This window comes from Aureobasidium subglaciale, assembly GCF_000721755.1.
Source record: "Aureobasidium subglaciale EXF-2481 unplaced genomic scaffold scaffold_7, whole genome shotgun sequence".
NCBI lineage: Eukaryota > Fungi > Ascomycota > Dothideomycetes > Dothideales > Saccotheciaceae > Aureobasidium > Aureobasidium subglaciale.
This window is the reverse complement of record NW_013566988.1, coordinates 674,268-691,047: the sequence shown is the minus strand read 5'-3', so window position 1 is coordinate 691,047 and position 16,780 is coordinate 674,268. Positions and strand designations below refer to the sequence as shown.

At 52.4% G+C, this 16,780-nt stretch overlaps 7 protein-coding genes across 7 annotated transcripts; 3 read left to right on the top strand and 4 right to left on the bottom strand.

Moving 5' to 3' along the window:
- The first annotated feature begins 343 nt into the window (after window positions 1-343).
- Window positions 344-2,542, top strand: AUEXF2481DRAFT_645120 (uncharacterized protein). The gene has a single exon (XM_013489702.1). It carries the CDS (start codon window positions 438-440, stop codon window positions 2,181-2,183), a length of 1,746 nt encoding a protein of 581 aa, XP_013345156.1. The 5' UTR covers window positions 344-437; the 3' UTR covers window positions 2,184-2,542.
- Window positions 2,543-4,248: 1,706 nt separating this feature from the next.
- Window positions 4,249-6,912, bottom strand: AUEXF2481DRAFT_28508 (uncharacterized protein; the record flags this gene model as incomplete). The annotated part of the gene is made up of 3 exons (XM_013489456.1): window positions 4,249-6,069; window positions 6,122-6,542; window positions 6,602-6,912. 3 exons carry the CDS (start codon window positions 6,910-6,912, stop codon window positions 4,249-4,251), a joined length of 2,553 nt encoding a protein of 850 aa, XP_013344910.1.
- Window positions 6,913-7,762: 850 nt separating this feature from the next.
- On the top strand, window positions 7,763-8,230 carry AUEXF2481DRAFT_644008 (uncharacterized protein). Its single transcript, XM_013489701.1, has one exon. The coding sequence runs from the start codon at window positions 7,846-7,848 to the stop codon at window positions 8,107-8,109; it is 264 nt and encodes an 87-aa protein (XP_013345155.1). The 5' UTR covers window positions 7,763-7,845; the 3' UTR covers window positions 8,110-8,230.
- Window positions 8,231-9,661: 1,431 nt separating this feature from the next.
- AUEXF2481DRAFT_645458 (uncharacterized protein) lies at window positions 9,662-10,335 on the top strand. Its single transcript, XM_013489700.1, has one exon. The coding sequence runs from the start codon at window positions 9,762-9,764 to the stop codon at window positions 10,107-10,109; it is 348 nt and encodes a 115-aa protein (XP_013345154.1). The 5' UTR covers window positions 9,662-9,761; the 3' UTR covers window positions 10,110-10,335.
- A 1,248-nt stretch (window positions 10,336-11,583) lies between these two features.
- Window positions 11,584-12,801, bottom strand: AUEXF2481DRAFT_4050 (uncharacterized protein; the record flags this gene model as incomplete). The annotated part of the gene is made up of 1 exon (XM_013489379.1): window positions 11,584-12,801. The coding sequence occupies one exon, from the start codon at window positions 12,799-12,801 to the stop codon at window positions 11,584-11,586; it is 1,218 nt and encodes a 405-aa protein (XP_013344833.1).
- A 628-nt stretch (window positions 12,802-13,429) lies between these two features.
- Window positions 13,430-13,729, bottom strand: AUEXF2481DRAFT_38835 (uncharacterized protein). Its single transcript, XM_013489529.1, has one exon. The coding sequence runs from the start codon at window positions 13,669-13,671 to the stop codon at window positions 13,477-13,479; it is 195 nt and encodes a 64-aa protein (XP_013344983.1). The 5' UTR covers window positions 13,672-13,729; the 3' UTR covers window positions 13,430-13,476.
- Window positions 13,730-13,825: 96 nt separating this feature from the next.
- Window positions 13,826-16,241, bottom strand: AUEXF2481DRAFT_38832 (uncharacterized protein). Its single transcript, XM_013489528.1, has 4 exons — window positions 16,202-16,241; window positions 16,024-16,149; window positions 14,549-15,973; window positions 13,826-14,493 (listed from the first exon to the last, which is right to left on the bottom strand). Exons 1-4 carry the CDS (start codon window positions 16,209-16,211, stop codon window positions 14,153-14,155), a joined length of 1,902 nt encoding a protein of 633 aa, XP_013344982.1. The 5' UTR covers window positions 16,212-16,241; the 3' UTR covers window positions 13,826-14,152.
- Window positions 16,242-16,780: the final 539 nt, after the last annotated feature.

Below are 16,780 nucleotides of genomic sequence, written 5' to 3'. Positions count from 1 at the left end.
CCGCTACAACTAATATTTTCGCTTTTGACGCATCCTCCTTCTTCACAAAATGTCGTCTCCAAGAGCCCGTTCAAGGCATCCGCCCTCTACAGTTTCCTGTACCTCTGGTCAGGCTCATGCTCAATCACTCATAACCTCCTCGCCATTGTCACGCGCACACATCGAATCCGGCTCGAAGACACCCTGACTCGTAAGTTGCAGACTTTTCCTTGCATGCCCTCAACAACACGCACCACTTTGCACGGATGAGATCAGAAGTAAAAAATAGATGTTAGACTAGTGATCTTTCATGAACACATTTTCTAGAACTGAGCAATAGCTTGAGCACACGCCTTGTCAAGACCCATCACCTCCACCAGTCTTGCTAATCTCGAGTCTCTTGCAGAACCCCTCATCTCCTACCTACCACCAATTCTCCCCTTTCTCGACCAGTCACTATGTGTGGTATCCTCGGCGTCATTCACGGCAACCCGTCGTCCCTCGACGCTGCCGCTGAGATTCACCAAGCTCTCTACTACCTGCAACATCGTGGCCAAGATGCTTGCGGTATTGCCGCATGTACCAGCAATGGCCGCATCTACCAGTGCAAGGGCAACGGTCTCGCCGCAAAGGTCTTCCACGACGGTTCGCGCGTCGCCGACCTGCCCGGCTTCATGGGTATTGGACACCTGAGATATCCTACTGCTGGCAGCAGCGCAAACTCAGAAGCCCAGCCTTTCTACGTCAACAGCCCTTACGGCATTGCCCTTACACACAACGGCAACCTGATCAACGCTCCCGAGTTGAGAGAGTACCTCGACCAGGTCGCTCACAGACACATCAACACAGACAGTGACAGCGAGCTGATGCTGAACATTTTCGCCAACGAGTTGAACGAGACCAAGAAGGCAAGAGTCAACGCCAGCGATTGTTTCGCCGCTCTCGAGCGCATGTACAAGCGCTGCTCGGGCGGCTGGGCTTGCACCGCCATGCTCGCTGGTTACGGCCTTATCGGTTTCCGTGACGCCTATGGCATCCGCCCCATGGTTCTCGGCTCAAAGCCCTCGGACGACGGTATCGGCACAGACTACATGATGGCCTCCGAATCTGTCGCCCTGTCGCAATGCGGTTACAAGAACATTGTCGACATCAAGCCTGGCCAGGCTGTCATTATTGAAAAAGGCAAGGAGCCTGTCTTCTCACAAGTCGCCAAGGAGCTGAACTACGCCCCCGACATTTTCGAATACGTCTACTTTGCTCGTCCCGAGTCTGTCATCGATGGCATCTCCGTCCACCGCTCCCGTCAACTCATGGGCTACCGCCTCGCCGAGACCATCAAGCAGCAACTTTCTCCCGAACAGCTCGCAAGCATCGACGCCGTTATCCCTATCCCTGAGACCAGTCTCATCTCGGCTTACGCTGTGTCCAAGCATTTGAAGATCCCCTACTGCCAGGGCTTTGTCAAGAACCGCTACATCTTCCGTACCTTCATCATGCCCAACCAGAAGGCTCGTCAGAAGGGTGTTCGTGCCAAACTAAACGCCATCCCGATCGAGTTCCAAGACAAGAACGTGCTGCTCGTTGATGACAGTATCGTCAGAGGTACTACCAGTCGCGAGATTGTACTCATGGCTAAGGAGGCCGGCGCCAAACAGGTCTTCTTCGCCAGTTGTGCTCCTCCAATCACCTATGCTCACATCTACGGTATCGATCTTGCCTCATCTTCCGAACTCATCGCACATCACAGCACCTCTCAGGACATCGCCAAGAAGATCGGTGCCGACGCTGTCGTTTACCAGTCGCTCCAGGACCTCGAAGAGTCATGCGCAGAGGCTAGTCCTCGCCCGAATCAGAAGTTCGAAGTTGGTGTTTTCTGCGGCACATATGTCACTCCAGTCGGCGACGACTACTTCGAGCATCTTGAGCGCATGCGTGGTGACGCGAAGAAGCTCAAGGTCATGGAGAGCGCGCGTGAGGCCGTCAGACAGGGCACTGCTGGCGAAGAGGAAGTGCGCATGGCTGCCAGCGGCGTGAAAGTGGACCAACAAGGCAACGTTGTGCCAGCCAGCGATGGCAACGAAGCTCAAGCCGCTGCCTTTGGCAAGATCACCGAGAATGGCGAGAATGGAGAGAAGAGACCGAAAGATGGCTTGATGCAACGCGGCAGTCAGGACGTCTCATTGCACAACTTCAACGACTATTAAATGATGAGAATGTGGGACTAGCCGTTCGGAACGGTAGAGGTATTTCAGAAATAGGAGACAGGGATGGCGTTTCAGGCGCGAGGTTACATTCAGCCCGGCATGTGGCAATACGCAGGAGAGAGGACTGTCTTCGCTAGAGTACAATGATTTCTTTAGGCTGCGAAGCTACATACGCGAGGAATTCATAGTCGATTTGCTTTAATTCACGTCAAGATCCACAGTGACCCACAAAGGAGATGGCGGAGGAAACCACGGTTACATCAAGTGGGTAGACATGGCCCAACCGACCGACAAGGGCTCACGGAGTCATGGCGCTCTGTCTCTCAACCTCTTGCTCATCCAGATTGGGAGGATCATACTTACAAAGTCGTTTGATGAAAGTCTTACTTCTGCACGAGTGGGCTCACCTGTCCCATCGGCATCGCATACCCAGAACACGGACGGCTTAAATCCTGATTGTCTTGCGCCGGATGTCGGCCCGGGGAGGGCAAGGGCATCCAACCCACGACGGCGAGGCCGCCATGCCAACACACTCTCCACAACACTCTCCAGACCGCGCATCCTCATCTTCCCTGGCCATCGCCATCAACAATTACGCAAGACATCTTGACGCCGTAACCTAGCCGAAACGACAAGAGAACAAGCCACTCTCGCCAACGTATCCGAACTTTTCCGGTCTAGACGCGACGCATGAAAGTCAAAAGATGAGCCTCCATCTATGGTGCCCAAGAAACATTCAGCCTCGTCATCTCGAGCAGCAGCGGTCCCGCCTACAGCGTCCACAGTGCCCCCATCGCAATTAGGTCTGACGAATGGCGATGAGATTGCGAGTTTTCAACGGCACCAGCAGGCCGCACTGTCTAGAGCAAACAACAATGCGCGAACTGCAGCTGCGAATGGAAGAGTTTTGGTGGATGTAAGCAGTTTGCAGCTGCTAGCCAACCACTTTGATCATGTCATGGCTGGTATACAGCAGAGAGCAGATATTGTGAGTAGTACTGTGTGGCCTCTCATCTATCGTCTGTGTGTACATCCTTGATCTTGTGGTGTTTCTCTGTCATGTTTCCAGAACAATTCTTGATCGCGTGTCATGGTTTCTGCATTCAGACATGTTTCCAAAAATGTAGATGCCTATACTGACAGAGTTCCACCTTGGAGTTGACTCGCGAAACGCAAGCATCGGTGCGTCGACAGAGCTCACGAGCAATTACCTCAATCCAAGCTGCCAATGCAGAGATCACCCGGGTACATGGCCTTCTGAGACAAATCGATGAACTTGAGACCGAATTTGACAAGATCAAGCATATTCGCGATATCGTGGCTGCCTTCAGACACCGAGTCGAAGCACTGGAGAGGAGAGTAAGGTGACATGGTACTAAGAGCATCGAACACTATGAGGGATGAGGTTTTGTAGTGTGTTCATCTCTTCGACGACAGAGTAGACAGCAATGGCCTCAGAGGACTGACAAATGCCATTTTACTGGATGAAGGGCAACAACAATGCATCAAGTAGCTTCGAAAGCTGCGATCACATGTTCGCGTGGTTTGAACAAATGTAGAAATCAGTCGTTTACTATCATTGCCTGCGGCAGTGTCTCCTAATCGTCCTGTAAAATAATCCTTCTCCAACTCATTAAAAGGGCAGATGAAGAACTAGTTGGATCTGATAATCCCGTCCGAAAAACAATCCGAAGCCTGCCCAGCGTCTATAAGATAAGGGAATCATTCGCAAAAGCAAAACATAAAACAGTACCGTACCTCTTCCCAAACAGAACGCCTAGATGAACACCAAGCAAGAAACAAAGGCAGGTCTAGTGAGCAAAGACCCGTCCATCCCAATAAATCACCAGAAGATAGCCGTCGGTGCAATCCTTGTCGGATGATAAGTGCCAAAATGTAGGCGGGTATATGATCGAACTCAAAGCAGAAAAGAGTGCTCATGTTGACGCAACATAACGAAAGGCACCTCTCCCTTTGTAAGTTACCGTCACTCATGAAGAGAATGTGATGATCCTTGTTGTCGAAAAGGATGCAGATTGGCTCCAAGCTACCAGCGACTGGCACTTTACAGACTCATAGTGAGCCATTCCCATTCCTGTGGACCGGCAGGCATACCGGAAGGAGTGCTGACCATTGATCCAGGGGCACCGTTGTTCATCATCATGTTTGGTTGCTGATTGGGCGCGTAAGTAGGCGTGGGAGCTTGAGATAGGTCCCTGGGCTGGAGACTAGGCATAATGTCGTCCGCCTCGCCCATCTCAATCTCTTGAGGAGAACTGCCAACTTTACTCTGCTTGCGTTGACGCTTTGGTGCAACCATACGAGTAGGAGCTGGACCCGTAGCAGGCATTTGCGGCTTCGGCGGACCAGGCGCAATAGGTACCACAGTAGTCTTTGGTGCAATGACCGGGTTGGTCTGAGTTGTAGGAGTGTTGGCGGTAGTGGAGGAGCCAGCGGTGGACTTGGGGGATTCGGCGTCGTGATTAGGCTTGGGAGTGGTCGCGGGAGTGTGGGCAACCGAGTTCTTCCTGCTAGCAGCCTTCTTGGGACGACTGGTGGGGGGCCCGACGGTTGCGGAACCCGCTCCGCCTCGGTTACGTTTTTTTATGACATCTGTCTTTAAGCTGAGCGGACGTACGACGCCGTGAAGCTTGAGGAACAAGCCACATGCGTTGCACAGCGGGTGCCCCTCAGGGTTGCGGCGCCACAGGGGAGTGGTCTGGGTGAAACAGTTCGTGCATGTCGTAGGCAGGCCGTTGTCACCAGGTTTTGGGCTTCCGGGCCGAGAAGGTGCTACAGAGCTAAAGCCAGTCGAAGACTCGGGCGGCGACGAAGGTGAGGATTGTGGGCGGGCAGAGAAAATGCCATGCTGAGCAGCCATAGCAGCCGCATTTGGGGTTGAGCTGGTGCGAGGGATCTTCTTCAGACGAGGATCGTTTCCGCGATTGCGGATCTCGCTGACAGATGCTGCTGAGCCATGTGTGCGACCCAGACTACCTACGCCCCAGTCTTGTGGTGAGGGAATCATCTCGGTGTGTCCGATGGTCACGCCCTTGCGACCAGGGGGGCCAGCGTAGCGAGCGGGCAGTGAATTGTACTGACCCGAGGCAAGACCGCTCTCCCACTGGTACTCGGCCATTGAAGGGTCCTCCATGGGCGAGAAGTCTGTCTGCATCATGAAGTTGTTGCGATCGCCGAAATTGGGTTCCTCGTCTTCGTTGTCCGAGTCGGCGCCAAAGGTGAACATGTTGTTATCGCGAGGCAACGGCATGGCAGTGGACAAGACTTCGTTGGGGTCAATGTGGCCCGACATTGAGTAGGATGAAGGTTGAGTGAACGAGGTGGATGGATCGGGGGCCGACACCTGGCTGAACATGTTGTCGTTGTTGGGGCTGAAGATGTACTGAGGCTGCATACTGGCCACGGGAGTAGGTTGCTGGCTGGTGTAGCTGCTCATGTGGGCATGGTGCCTCAGATCGACACTGCTAGAGGTGTTGAAGAAGACGGGCTCGTGCTCGGGGATAGGTTGGGGAGTCGAGACACGGGATTGGTACGAGGACTGGGGCGGTGAGCAGTAGTTGTTGGACATGATGGACTGGTTGAACATGTTGGTGTACTGGCCATTGGTCATCATGGGCGAACCGACGGGCGAAAAGTTGAAGTTGGTCTGGAAGGGGCCGGCCGATGTCAGAAGCGGGTCGTTGTGGGAAGCGTTGGCACCCGTGTCAAAGCCGAAAGTGTCGAGGCCGAAGGGGACTTGGCCATGGGTGTTGGGAGGGTTGAAAGCGCCCGAGTCGAGAGAGTAGTTGTTGAGCAGGGCATCGTTGGGCATGCCGGTGGTGACTGGAGGCACTTGCGGAGAGCAGTCGGCACGTCGCTTGGGCGGCTGTTCAAGTCAGTAATGGGTGCGGGAGGTGGGCTTGCAGCTCGAGACATACCCTGCGTTCGTCAATGCTAGTCTTGCGCACATGGCGTTGGATGTAGCCAAACTCGTCGGTCGTCTTGTGGATGGCAGTGGGAGCGACCGACGGAGCCGAGGCACGCGCAACAAAGTCGTCCTGGGCCTCTTCCTGGAGCTGTTGATGCCGGCGAATGGGAATGCCGGTCGATGTGGCCTTTGGGTCGTTGATCAAGGTGTCGAGCGAGGCCGAGGGCGACGACTGGCTGATGGGGGATGCGATGGACGAAGGCACGATGAAGTCGTCCAGATTCATGTGATCGCTGGCAGGCACGGCGAAGTGCGACTGGTCGAGCGAGTGCGAGTTGGAGTGCTCGAGCGACTGCGCCTCTGCCGACTGTCTCAACTGGGCAATTCCGCTGGGAGCGTTGGCACGCTGCTGGTATGCGTGGGCAAGTCGGCTGTGGTGGCTGAGTCAACTCATCTTGTTCTTTGTTGAGAGCTCGGACAATAGACATACCTCTGGTGTTGAGCCCTCCTCAGGTTCATGGACATCATTCTCCACGTCAGGTTTTCCATGCGCTCAGAGTTGGGCAGCGTGTTCTTTGTCTTTGAATACAGCTTCCAGATCTGCGTTCCGAGGGGATCCTTCCGTTGCAGTTCCTCGGGGGACTCGCCGTCCGTCTCGCGCCATGTGGTCGACTCGAAGACGCTGTCTCGCAGCGCCCGGCGCGCAGACGACTCTGTTGGTGAATCCAGCGTGCTGGCGCTGGTGAGGGATTGCACGGCCGAAGAGGTCGTCGAAGAAGAAGGTGCTGTCATTTCACCCATGTTGGGCGGGAAGGCTCGCGGTGACGATTTCATCTTGCTCAGCTGGCCCCCACGCTCTTCCATGGATACCCACAATGTTTGGATTTAATACATAAGCCTTCTTGCCGACGTACGTGTATTATCAAGCAGTTTGCGCTTCTTCCTCTGTTCGATTCGGATTATTGGTAAAATGCTAAGGGTACCAGATGGGGTCGAATGACGCGAGGTGGGATGGGGGTTGGCTTGTCTAATGCCTCGACCGTCGAACTCGGTCAGCACCCGGCACATCGACCACACAGTGCTACTAGGGGTAAACCTCGTTCCGTCGCCAGTTTTGCTCGACCGACTAGTGGCTGCGCCCAAGATTAGGCTCACCCACGCGCCCCGACCGACGACGGGCAGGGATCTGCCACATGCTCTGCCCTTGCCGTCGCATTTTCAAACTGCTCCCTTATTGTGAATCAAGACACCCGTTGCCTCGTCTCCTTGCACCTTGCCTGCTTGATCGCGCTTCTGCATACGCTCATCTCTGCTCCGAAGCCTACTTCTTCTGCCTTTTACCCAACTCCGATATCATAGTGGCTCAAGAGTACACCCTACTCATGTCAAGTCCTCATGTGAACCCCCACGCCCTCGGATTACTGCATTTCCCATCCCAGCAAAATGACGACGTTGACAGCTTGCAGCAGGCTCTAAGATCCGACCCACTTCTGAAAGCCTGCGGCTCAAAGAGCCAAAGCCATGCAGGATCCTTTTGCTCGAGCCCGCAATCCTTTCTGCCGTTGTAGAACCGCTCGGTTGAGGAATCCACCATCTACTCTAACTTGGCCCGTTCACCGCAATATATCCGACATGGACATCATCAACCTACCCTCCCACATCCTTGCACTCCCACGATCTACTTATAGTACTCTGCATTGTGACGCCTAGACGCATGTCTGCTGTCGTTCTTGTATGAGATGTCTTGACTCGCGGACTCGTCCCCATCAACCACTCTCCAAACCCATCATGTCTCTACGACCCGTGCACGACACTCTAGCTCCCCACATCAACCACCACTGGCTCATCCGTGATTTCCCGAGAGACCCTGAATTCGGTTCATCTCATTGGGGCTTGAAACCTTCCTTCGTGCTGTCAGTGTCAATGGCTTTGGGGACTTTGACCTGGCGACACGGATGCCATTGCTCCAGAGCTAGAATCGACCGAATCTCCGCCTGAATCTTGAATCTTCATGACTCTTGAAGGTGCACCTTGCACCAATCGCATCTGATTATTTACTAAAGTACATTCCGTGTAATTACCGGCTCACAGTGAATGGCTGGCTGATCTTCATGCTTCGTGATCCTGCAAAGCGAACAAGCAAAAAATTGCATATGCACGAGACAAGCTCCACCGCCGTTTAGTCTAAGCATGTCGCTTCCGTCACTCTGCGGTGTTCTTGACATGGGTTGCGAGTCGCGATGGGTTCTGTCCGGCACCTCAACAGACCTTTACAACGAACGAACAGGCCGAGGGACCCCGAATCTCGCGGTATTGAGACCGTACGATGCTCTTCCTCAGATGTCTGGACATCCATCTCCAGCGGCATGTGCCATCTCGGAAGCAGGGTGATTGTCGGTTTCAGGGACAATTCCTCCAGCTCTTTTGAAGTTTATTCGCACACGACCATGTGGATCTCTTTCCCCGTCATTTTGAGTTAGCCGCGCCCGAACCATGTGGATGAGAATTGACGCTAGCGACACGACAACTCAACCAACGACTTCTCCAGAAATAATTTGGTTGGATCGTGTCCGCTCGGCGGATCCGAGATATGTGTTGCGACTTGTACAGACTCGTCAGTTTCTGCCCTGAGTTTGATGAAATCCGCTGGCCTAGTTTGGACATGCACTCGACTGGACGAGCACCTCAAGCCGAAGTTTCTGGTGGTGATCAGACTCAAGGAAGCGGAAGCGAAAGAAGAAAGAAGAGCCGTGGCTTGCGACGGTGTTTACTCCAGCCTCCTTGGTTAGTAGACGGGTGGGTCTTGCATCCTCCAGACTCGGGGAGTCAGGGACAACTTCGAAGCTTAAGCCGGCCAAATAGGTCGTAGAATTGGTTTCTCCGACGCCGCGCATCCGTTGTTGATTGCTCGCGTGTCGTTAATTTTCTTGTGCCCTGAAGTCAGTCGCGTCTGAATCGAAACAGTCGAGGTTCCGCACGTTCGTCTGCCTCGGCGAGAAACCTGGAACGGGAAAACGAATCGTTCCGATTTAGCCTGTGCTTGCAACCTGCGGGCGGCCGCGTGGAGCCAGGCGTTCGCATCCGTCGACGCCAATATGCGGTGGCCTCACCAAGTCCTACGCGACATGGTTGCTTCGGCCGATGACCACCAGCTGCACTGATCGTCTCCCTTCGCCTATGGCATTATCTTCCATCCACATAGCCACTTGCTATTCGCAGGTGGTATATCGGTGGATATTGGCTTTTCAGGGACTCATCAGGGCTGGCCTAGCGGAACTGATTAATGCGCAACACCAGACATGTGAAAGTGGGCTCCTGCTCATGCAAGACGGCCGCGCTGCAGCTGTGCCGCGGACATGGCCAATCAGTAAAGCTTGGTGTGAAGGATCCAGATCCAAGAGGCGCTCCACGACGAGTGTATTGTTCTTCTCCGTCGTCGGTCACAACTAGATGAGGACCATCTAGTGTCGTGTGAGCATCGCATCAGACGGTCCGTGGCCGGCTGGACTTCTTGATCCCGGAAATCGGCTTCGATCTGCGGCAAGTGGTGGTAACGTGCTGTGGGAAGTAGACCTTGGAGGTTTCGAGCGGGCGTGCTGTAGCTGTTATATGCTCGTCGAAGTACGACATGATAAGCAGATGCTAGCAGAATGATAGATAGACAGTGCTATCAAGCATTGATGTCGCAACTTCGCCCTATTCGCACCTGCTGTCTTGGTGCTTATCTCGCGATGGCGTTATCAGTGTCTGGCTGTTGCTCATCCTGGATATGCAGGTCAATCCTGCTCCCTTATCTATGGAGGAGCTCAGTGCTTTTCTGCGTGACGATGAACGATGTAGAACATAAAACAAAGGTTCGGGAAGCTTTAGATTCATATTCTTTCCTCGTGGCCATCAAGGTCTCGCACGTGGTCGCGCAAGATCACGCTATGGATTTCTATGACTACAAACTATATCCCCCACTCCCAACGATGAGGCACTTCGAAGAAATTATATAATAGCTTCGTCCTACTTCGCACTGTCGGAATGCTGGATCGACATTTGCGCTCACAATCCATCTGTAATCGAATACACGACGCAATTATGGAATATCAAGTGCTTTGCAAGCAACAACCTTACAGGTCTCTGGAGGCAAATCTCCCTGCTGTTGTGAAAAGATTCTTGTGGTGGATCGGCGAGGCCGCCTTCTCGTACAGCACTACCAGCTGAAGACGGCGAGCTTGAACGTGACGGAGTAAATATCGAAGACAACTTCGCCCTGGATAAATCCTGGCACAAACAATACTCGACAAACACCTTTCGAATTATTTCGATTCTTAGCACTATTCGTCCAGCAGAGTAACAGTATATGTCACATTTATGTCCCGAGCTCGAGGACCGGTCATCGGCGTCTTAATACTGAAAACTATAGCGAGAGGACGACAAGAGGAGCTACGAACCACATCTCACTATGTTCATCGTCTTGGTATTAATGGTACTCAGCCTTCAGGGTGTTTACTTTCGCCTCTCGGGTCACGATATTGCTTGGCTACTGGTCATGGGCGCAATGCCATCTCACGTCGAAACGAGAAGCAGGAATAACGTAACCTTCTCCGATATTGACCACGATTACTTATCGGCGCTTAGTTTGCAAGGAATAGAATAAGCACAATCGGAATGCCGACCACGACAAAACCTCACGCCGACAACAACACGAACACGTGGCGGGTCTTTTGCGGATTGACTCGGATTTTCTGTTGCTCAGTCTCAGCAGTACATATCTGTCGAACAAACTTGTCCTTCTTCATCGAACAAGCAATTGCTGACAAGCCCGAATCTACTGGATAATGGCCTTGACAATTCATCGTCTTCAGACACGACACGCTCCTGCAGACAGGTATCGCGCCACTGTGAACTTTGATGACTCCGACCGCCATCGAACCAGGCAACCAAGGGCAACGATGGCGATAGCATGAAGCGAAGTGGAGCCAGCGTCTCACAGTAAGTGTACCCACGCATTCTCAATGACACCTGCGGACCCGAACAGCTTTCGGCCGCTCATCCACATTTGCCATGATCTTGACTCGTTCCCGGCAATGCGAAGATATCCTTTGCTCTATTTCTTCCACCATAACGTCAATTTATAGGCGCTAAGACAGACTGTCTTCTCCAATAGCATGTCCATCGTCGACGGACCTAACATATCCACGTAGATTGTCGAGGTCTCTTGTCTCGGCAGGGCGCGTGAAAAACACCGCTGGAACGATGAACTACGATAACGTACCGATGGGAATTGTTCAGCACCTCCTAGGCGGAGAAATGTTCCATCGCTGGGTCATTAACACCTTGTAAAATCTTAGAGCACATGGTTGTGCAAAACAAGCCTCAATCTGCGTTGCTACTAACTATCACGTATTGAGCAAATCTGTGTGACTCATCCAAGTAGGATGATCCCTAAACCATGGATTCAACAGTAAACTGTCTGTTCAACACTCACTTCTTAACGGCCTTCTCGGGATCTTTCTCGTAAGCCTTGCACCACTTGTCCCACTCACGTGCTGCCTTAGTCATGACAGTCTTGAGGTCCTCTTTCACCTCTGCAGTTTCCCAGTTTTCGTCTTCCCAGTTTCTTGTCTCGCCACCGGTTTGACTCGGAGCCCATCCTATGGCATGAAGACACTCTGTCTCGGTGGGGACAGCACCGAATGACGGAAAGGTCTTGGTGTTCTTCTCATGACATCTTGCTGCCAAGTACTTATCCAGGGTTTCGAGACGATCGGATGGATGGAAGGAAAGTCTCAGTGTGTTTTCGTCGTGTTTGCTACTGGTCGAAGTGGAGTTGAGGCGTTTGGTCACGTTTCGCGAAATTTTGGCGCCTTTGATCGAAGCAGCTGCCCAAACTGCATCGATCTCTAACAGTCCTCCGAATGGCCAGATTAGCGTAAGCATGATGTCGACGGCGGCCGACACAGGCAGTAGTCCAGTAGCGATGATCGAGTCTCTCTGAGCCTTGCTCTTGCTTCGCATCATTGTTTCGACAAACTCGACCTTGAGCTGATCTGGAGTGCTCTTGATGCTGAAAGGGTAGACCATGACCATCTCCTCGAGTCCAACGGTAAGATGCGTCTCTTCTTCCTGGAGATTCTCGCCTTGTGAGTGACTACTAGATCCTTTGTCACCTTCAATGTTGATTCTGTTGATGAACTCGAGGTTCGAAGTCTTTGTCCATCCCATGGCCACATCGATAGCTTTAGTAGCTTTGCCCTTTACTCCCTGCCAACTCGCAGTTTTGGCAGTCGAAAGCTTTGCAGAGCGTACTTCTTCCTGCCATTTACGCTGCAGTTTGTGGACCTTGGCCTCCTTTTCACCTTCTCCGGGAGCCTTCAGAGGCGGAGGTGGGGGAGTGTAGATCAGATATCTAGTCGGAATAGCATCTGACGGAATGCCATTCAGCTTCGGGGTCGGGAAAGGAACAAGATAGGCAACTAGCTTGTGGGGATCGCGAGTGTAGTGTACGGGAGACGAAATATCCTCATTCGAGATTCTTGAACTGCTCACTCTCTGTGGAGGCGGTGGAAATGAACCTTGCCCGTACGCGGTGTTCACCATGCTGCCAGTACGAGGAGGTAGCGGAGGTAGCAAAGATGTCTGTTCGTGGTACCCTGGGGGATCTGAGTACCCATCAGACTTGCTTGAAAGTGAAGGTTCCATCTTTGCGAAATTCTTGATGCGGAGATGGAAATACGGCTCTGCTTGAAACTTTCAAAATTTTGGAGCGATGCGCGAACGATAGTTATATGTTGGTTAGATGGCCCTACTTCAAAAGACACAGCAGCCTCATGACGATTTTGTGGTGTTGCGTACGCGTCCAAGTGCTTTCAATACGCTGTATACGCAGTTAGGGCGCAGTCACTCGCGTAAGCAATTGGTACAAGGAAACTGCTAAGAGGAAATCGGCTTACATGCGCACCATCGCAATACATGCTCGCATGGCGAAAGGACAACAGGCGGCCACACTTGAGTGAGAGCGAGCGCGAGCACTGTGTCGAATGATTCGAATTGAGGCATTTACCCGCGGCCATTCCGTCCGTGGAAATCGATAACACCTATCTGACAAGCAACCACTCTGCTAACTACAGTCAGTAAACACGCATCATGTATACTGAGCTTAAATACAGCTTAACATATTTCTGTCATCATCCTCGTGACCAGAGAGGCTCGCGTGATGATCCAAGATTGGAGGCAGGGTGATCAAGGAGCCGACCGCACTCAGCCATGACGTTATCATCGAGATCATAATGCTATAGCCCCAGGTTATTTTATCCTCTGCCCGGCTGGCACAATTGGTCAGCGCGTGAGACTTTTATCTGATAGAGATCTCAAGGTTCAGAGTTCGAGCCTCTGGTCGGGCGCAGCCTCTTTTGCCACGTGACGTAGCTCCGTCGAATCTTTTTGGTCCGTTCCGTCGAATTGGGTATGTTGCGCTGAGTCTAGGGTTGGGCGTAGTCGTGGTGGAGCTTTGTTGAGATGAGTGAATTCGTGTATGAATTTCTGATGCTGACGCGTCGGGTCTGCGGGCATATGGCTTTCGTGGTCGCATGTCAACTTGCACGTTGTAGACGTAACAATCGGGAATCCTGATCGCCAAGGCATGTTCTCAGTATAACACTGGCCGCTCTCGATGTCGGATTAGCAGAGTATATGTATGGATGAGGCGAAACAGATGGGGACATACGACTTCCGTAAGGATGCATGAAAGATGAATCGCCACAGAGTGGAATCGAAATGACATCGTCCCAATTGTGGGACTTTGGAAAGAAGAAGATGCTAATATAGTTGGCAATAATGACTGTGCACAAGCACGGCACAGTTTTATTTGCCGTGTTTGCTTGAATAGAGTGAGCCGGCGCTGATGACAATAAGTAGTTTGCTCAAAAATCAATAGATACAAACAAGCATAAGATTGTTTGGACGAGAATCGTGCTCCTATAGTCAGACAAGTATTCCACGCGCTTCCTTTCCATATGTAATGGGACAGTCATCTCGACAAAGATTTCGCGACTCAGAGCTTGGCCTTGCCTGCCACGATACTCTGCCACTCGGCCCTCCCGAATGGCACATATGTATCGCCTCTTGGTGGCAGCCAGTATAATGTATCTCCCGAGCCAGCTTCTCCATGAGATACCTTCACAGGATTCACGCCATCGCGTCTGAGTTGCGTCTTGTTCTGCTTGTTGTTGTGCATGGTGTGCGCTTGGTCATCCTGAATGAATCGCAGGAAGAGTGGCACCGCGTACTTTGGAAGCAGCTTCTGCGAGTGAGCGAGGAAAGCTCTAAAGTCGAAAGAGGCACGATCTGCCGGTTCAACGTATACGGCTGCACAGCATGCTCTACCGTCGTGGCCTAGATGGGCAATCGTCAATGCTTCGTCAGAGGAACCAATTCTGGAAATACTTGCCTGGGACTTCAACACCATATACATTTGGCTCTTTGATGGTAGGGAACCTGCCCAGACACTCAGCAACCTCGGTCGTACTGCAGTTCTCGCCTTTCCATCTGAATGTATCACCGAGGCGATCCATGAAGAACCATTTTCCATCCGAGCTTCTGCGCAGTGCATCGCCAGATCTGTAGTACAGGTCTCCTTTTTCAAAGACGTCTCTGGCATACTTCTTCGCTGTGGCTTCAGGCGCGTTCCAGTAACCCTTGAAGACATTCTCGTCTGCGACCTTGACCAACATCTCTCCACCTTCCTCGTAAGGCTGACGATGAGCAAATCCGGTTTTGGGATGTCTCCAAATCTCTCCAGTCTCATAGTCCAATTTAACAGGAACATATATGTTCTTGAACACAGTCCTGAAGATCGCTCCGTGATGGCCGACAGCATCCGCATAATGGTCGTTTCGGCTATAGTTGATCAACGTGAAAACGCCTTCAGTACTATTGAAAAACTCCATGACATCTGTGACACCAAATCTCTCTTGGAACTTGCGCCAGACGTCAGGTCTCATGCCATTGCCGTGCATCAGACGAACCTTGTGATCCCTGTCTCTAGGCGAAGGGGGCGCGGACAACAGATAGCGCGCAGTCTCTCCGACGTAGACAAAGGCGGTCGAATCGGATTCGCGGATCTCGTCCCAAAAGCCCGAAGTGGAGAATTTACGCCCGATGGCCAGTGTGATACCGGAAGCCATACAGCCGGCAGCAAGCACACCCCCCGTGCCGTGGTACAAAGGCATACAATTGTAAAACACATCTCCACCCGGTCCCGAGGTCTGGTTTGTGAGACGCCTGCGGTAATCACCGAGGAACCAAATTCTTTCCAGATGGAAGTGGCTCGCCTTGGGAAGTCCAGTTGTGCCCGAGGTATAGAACAGACAGGCCGGTGTGTCTCCATTCACATTTGCCCTGTGATGAGCTTCCGGTCGCTTCGGGCTGACTGCAGCAATAGTTGCCTTTGTTGACTGCTCCAGGACGATGATCTCCATGCCTAGTTCTTGCTCGATTCTGTCCCGGCACTCCTCAATGCGCTGCCGACATGCAGCATCCTCATCCACTACTAGCACTTTACTACCACTGATTGTCAGACAGTGGAGCAAGGCGTCGCCGGCGAGATTATAATTAATCGTTGCAGGAGCTGTTCCCAGCGCCCAAGTAGCAAGCATGGTGAACATGAATTCTGGCGAATTTTGAAGATATATAGCAACAGGCTCAGTAGGCCGGGCTCCCCTACCTAAGAGAAAGTCTGCATACTGACAGGCTTGGGCGTGAGTCTCGGACCAGGTGTAACAGCCAGTCTTGGACCAGAGGCATCGAGTCGTCGAAGGTAAACGCTTCACCTGGTTCTCAAATTGACACCACAGAGAGTGCTCCTCTTTCTCGACTGTTCACATATTAGCGTAGCGACACAACAAACCATCTGCGTGCGATTACCTGCTCGATTCCACTCGAACGTGGCTCTCTTGACGTTCCACAGATCCCTCAGGTCTTTACGGATCTGAAGTTTGGCATCAATGTATGCAGCAGCAGCAACAGCGGCGCCGGCAATTGTAGCAGTGCCTGGTACAGCGTGAGTATGCTGGACTTGTGTGCGGACAGCGGGCATACCCACCAATATCCATGTAGATGACCGTGCGCAACACAAAGATCAGACACGACGTTGGGTGGAACAGTTTGTTCAGCAGACGGTGTACTTGTAGATTACACTTGGCCCACGGACGGCTGACAGACGGCCGTAAATATGGAGCGGGGTCTACTAGGGCGTTTAGTAAGGAGCTGAAGGATGATCACTGGCAAGCCAATGGATTTAATGAGCTGTTATAGCCGTTGAGAGGCCCATGGTGCGGGTAGAGACAGTATGTATGAATATAGCACGACATGTTGTCAAATGACGGAGCAAAATGAGAGTTCTACGGATATACTAGGAGGCATGCAGTGATACAAGGTTGGCTTGGCGTAGTACCTGTCTGACCAGGCGCGTGGTGCGGACTCTCATAGTAGATCGAGCCAAAACTGTAGAACAGGTGATCTTGACCAAGAAATAAAGGCAGGGACGTGTTTTGGGGGTTGAGTCGAAGTTGTCGCAAGGCTCGAGACAGACGAGGAATGCGGCTCAACACAGGGCAAGCGTTCTACGTGACGGACCTCGGCAAGCCACCGTCGATCATGGACAGCACGGCCTTTGGGTACC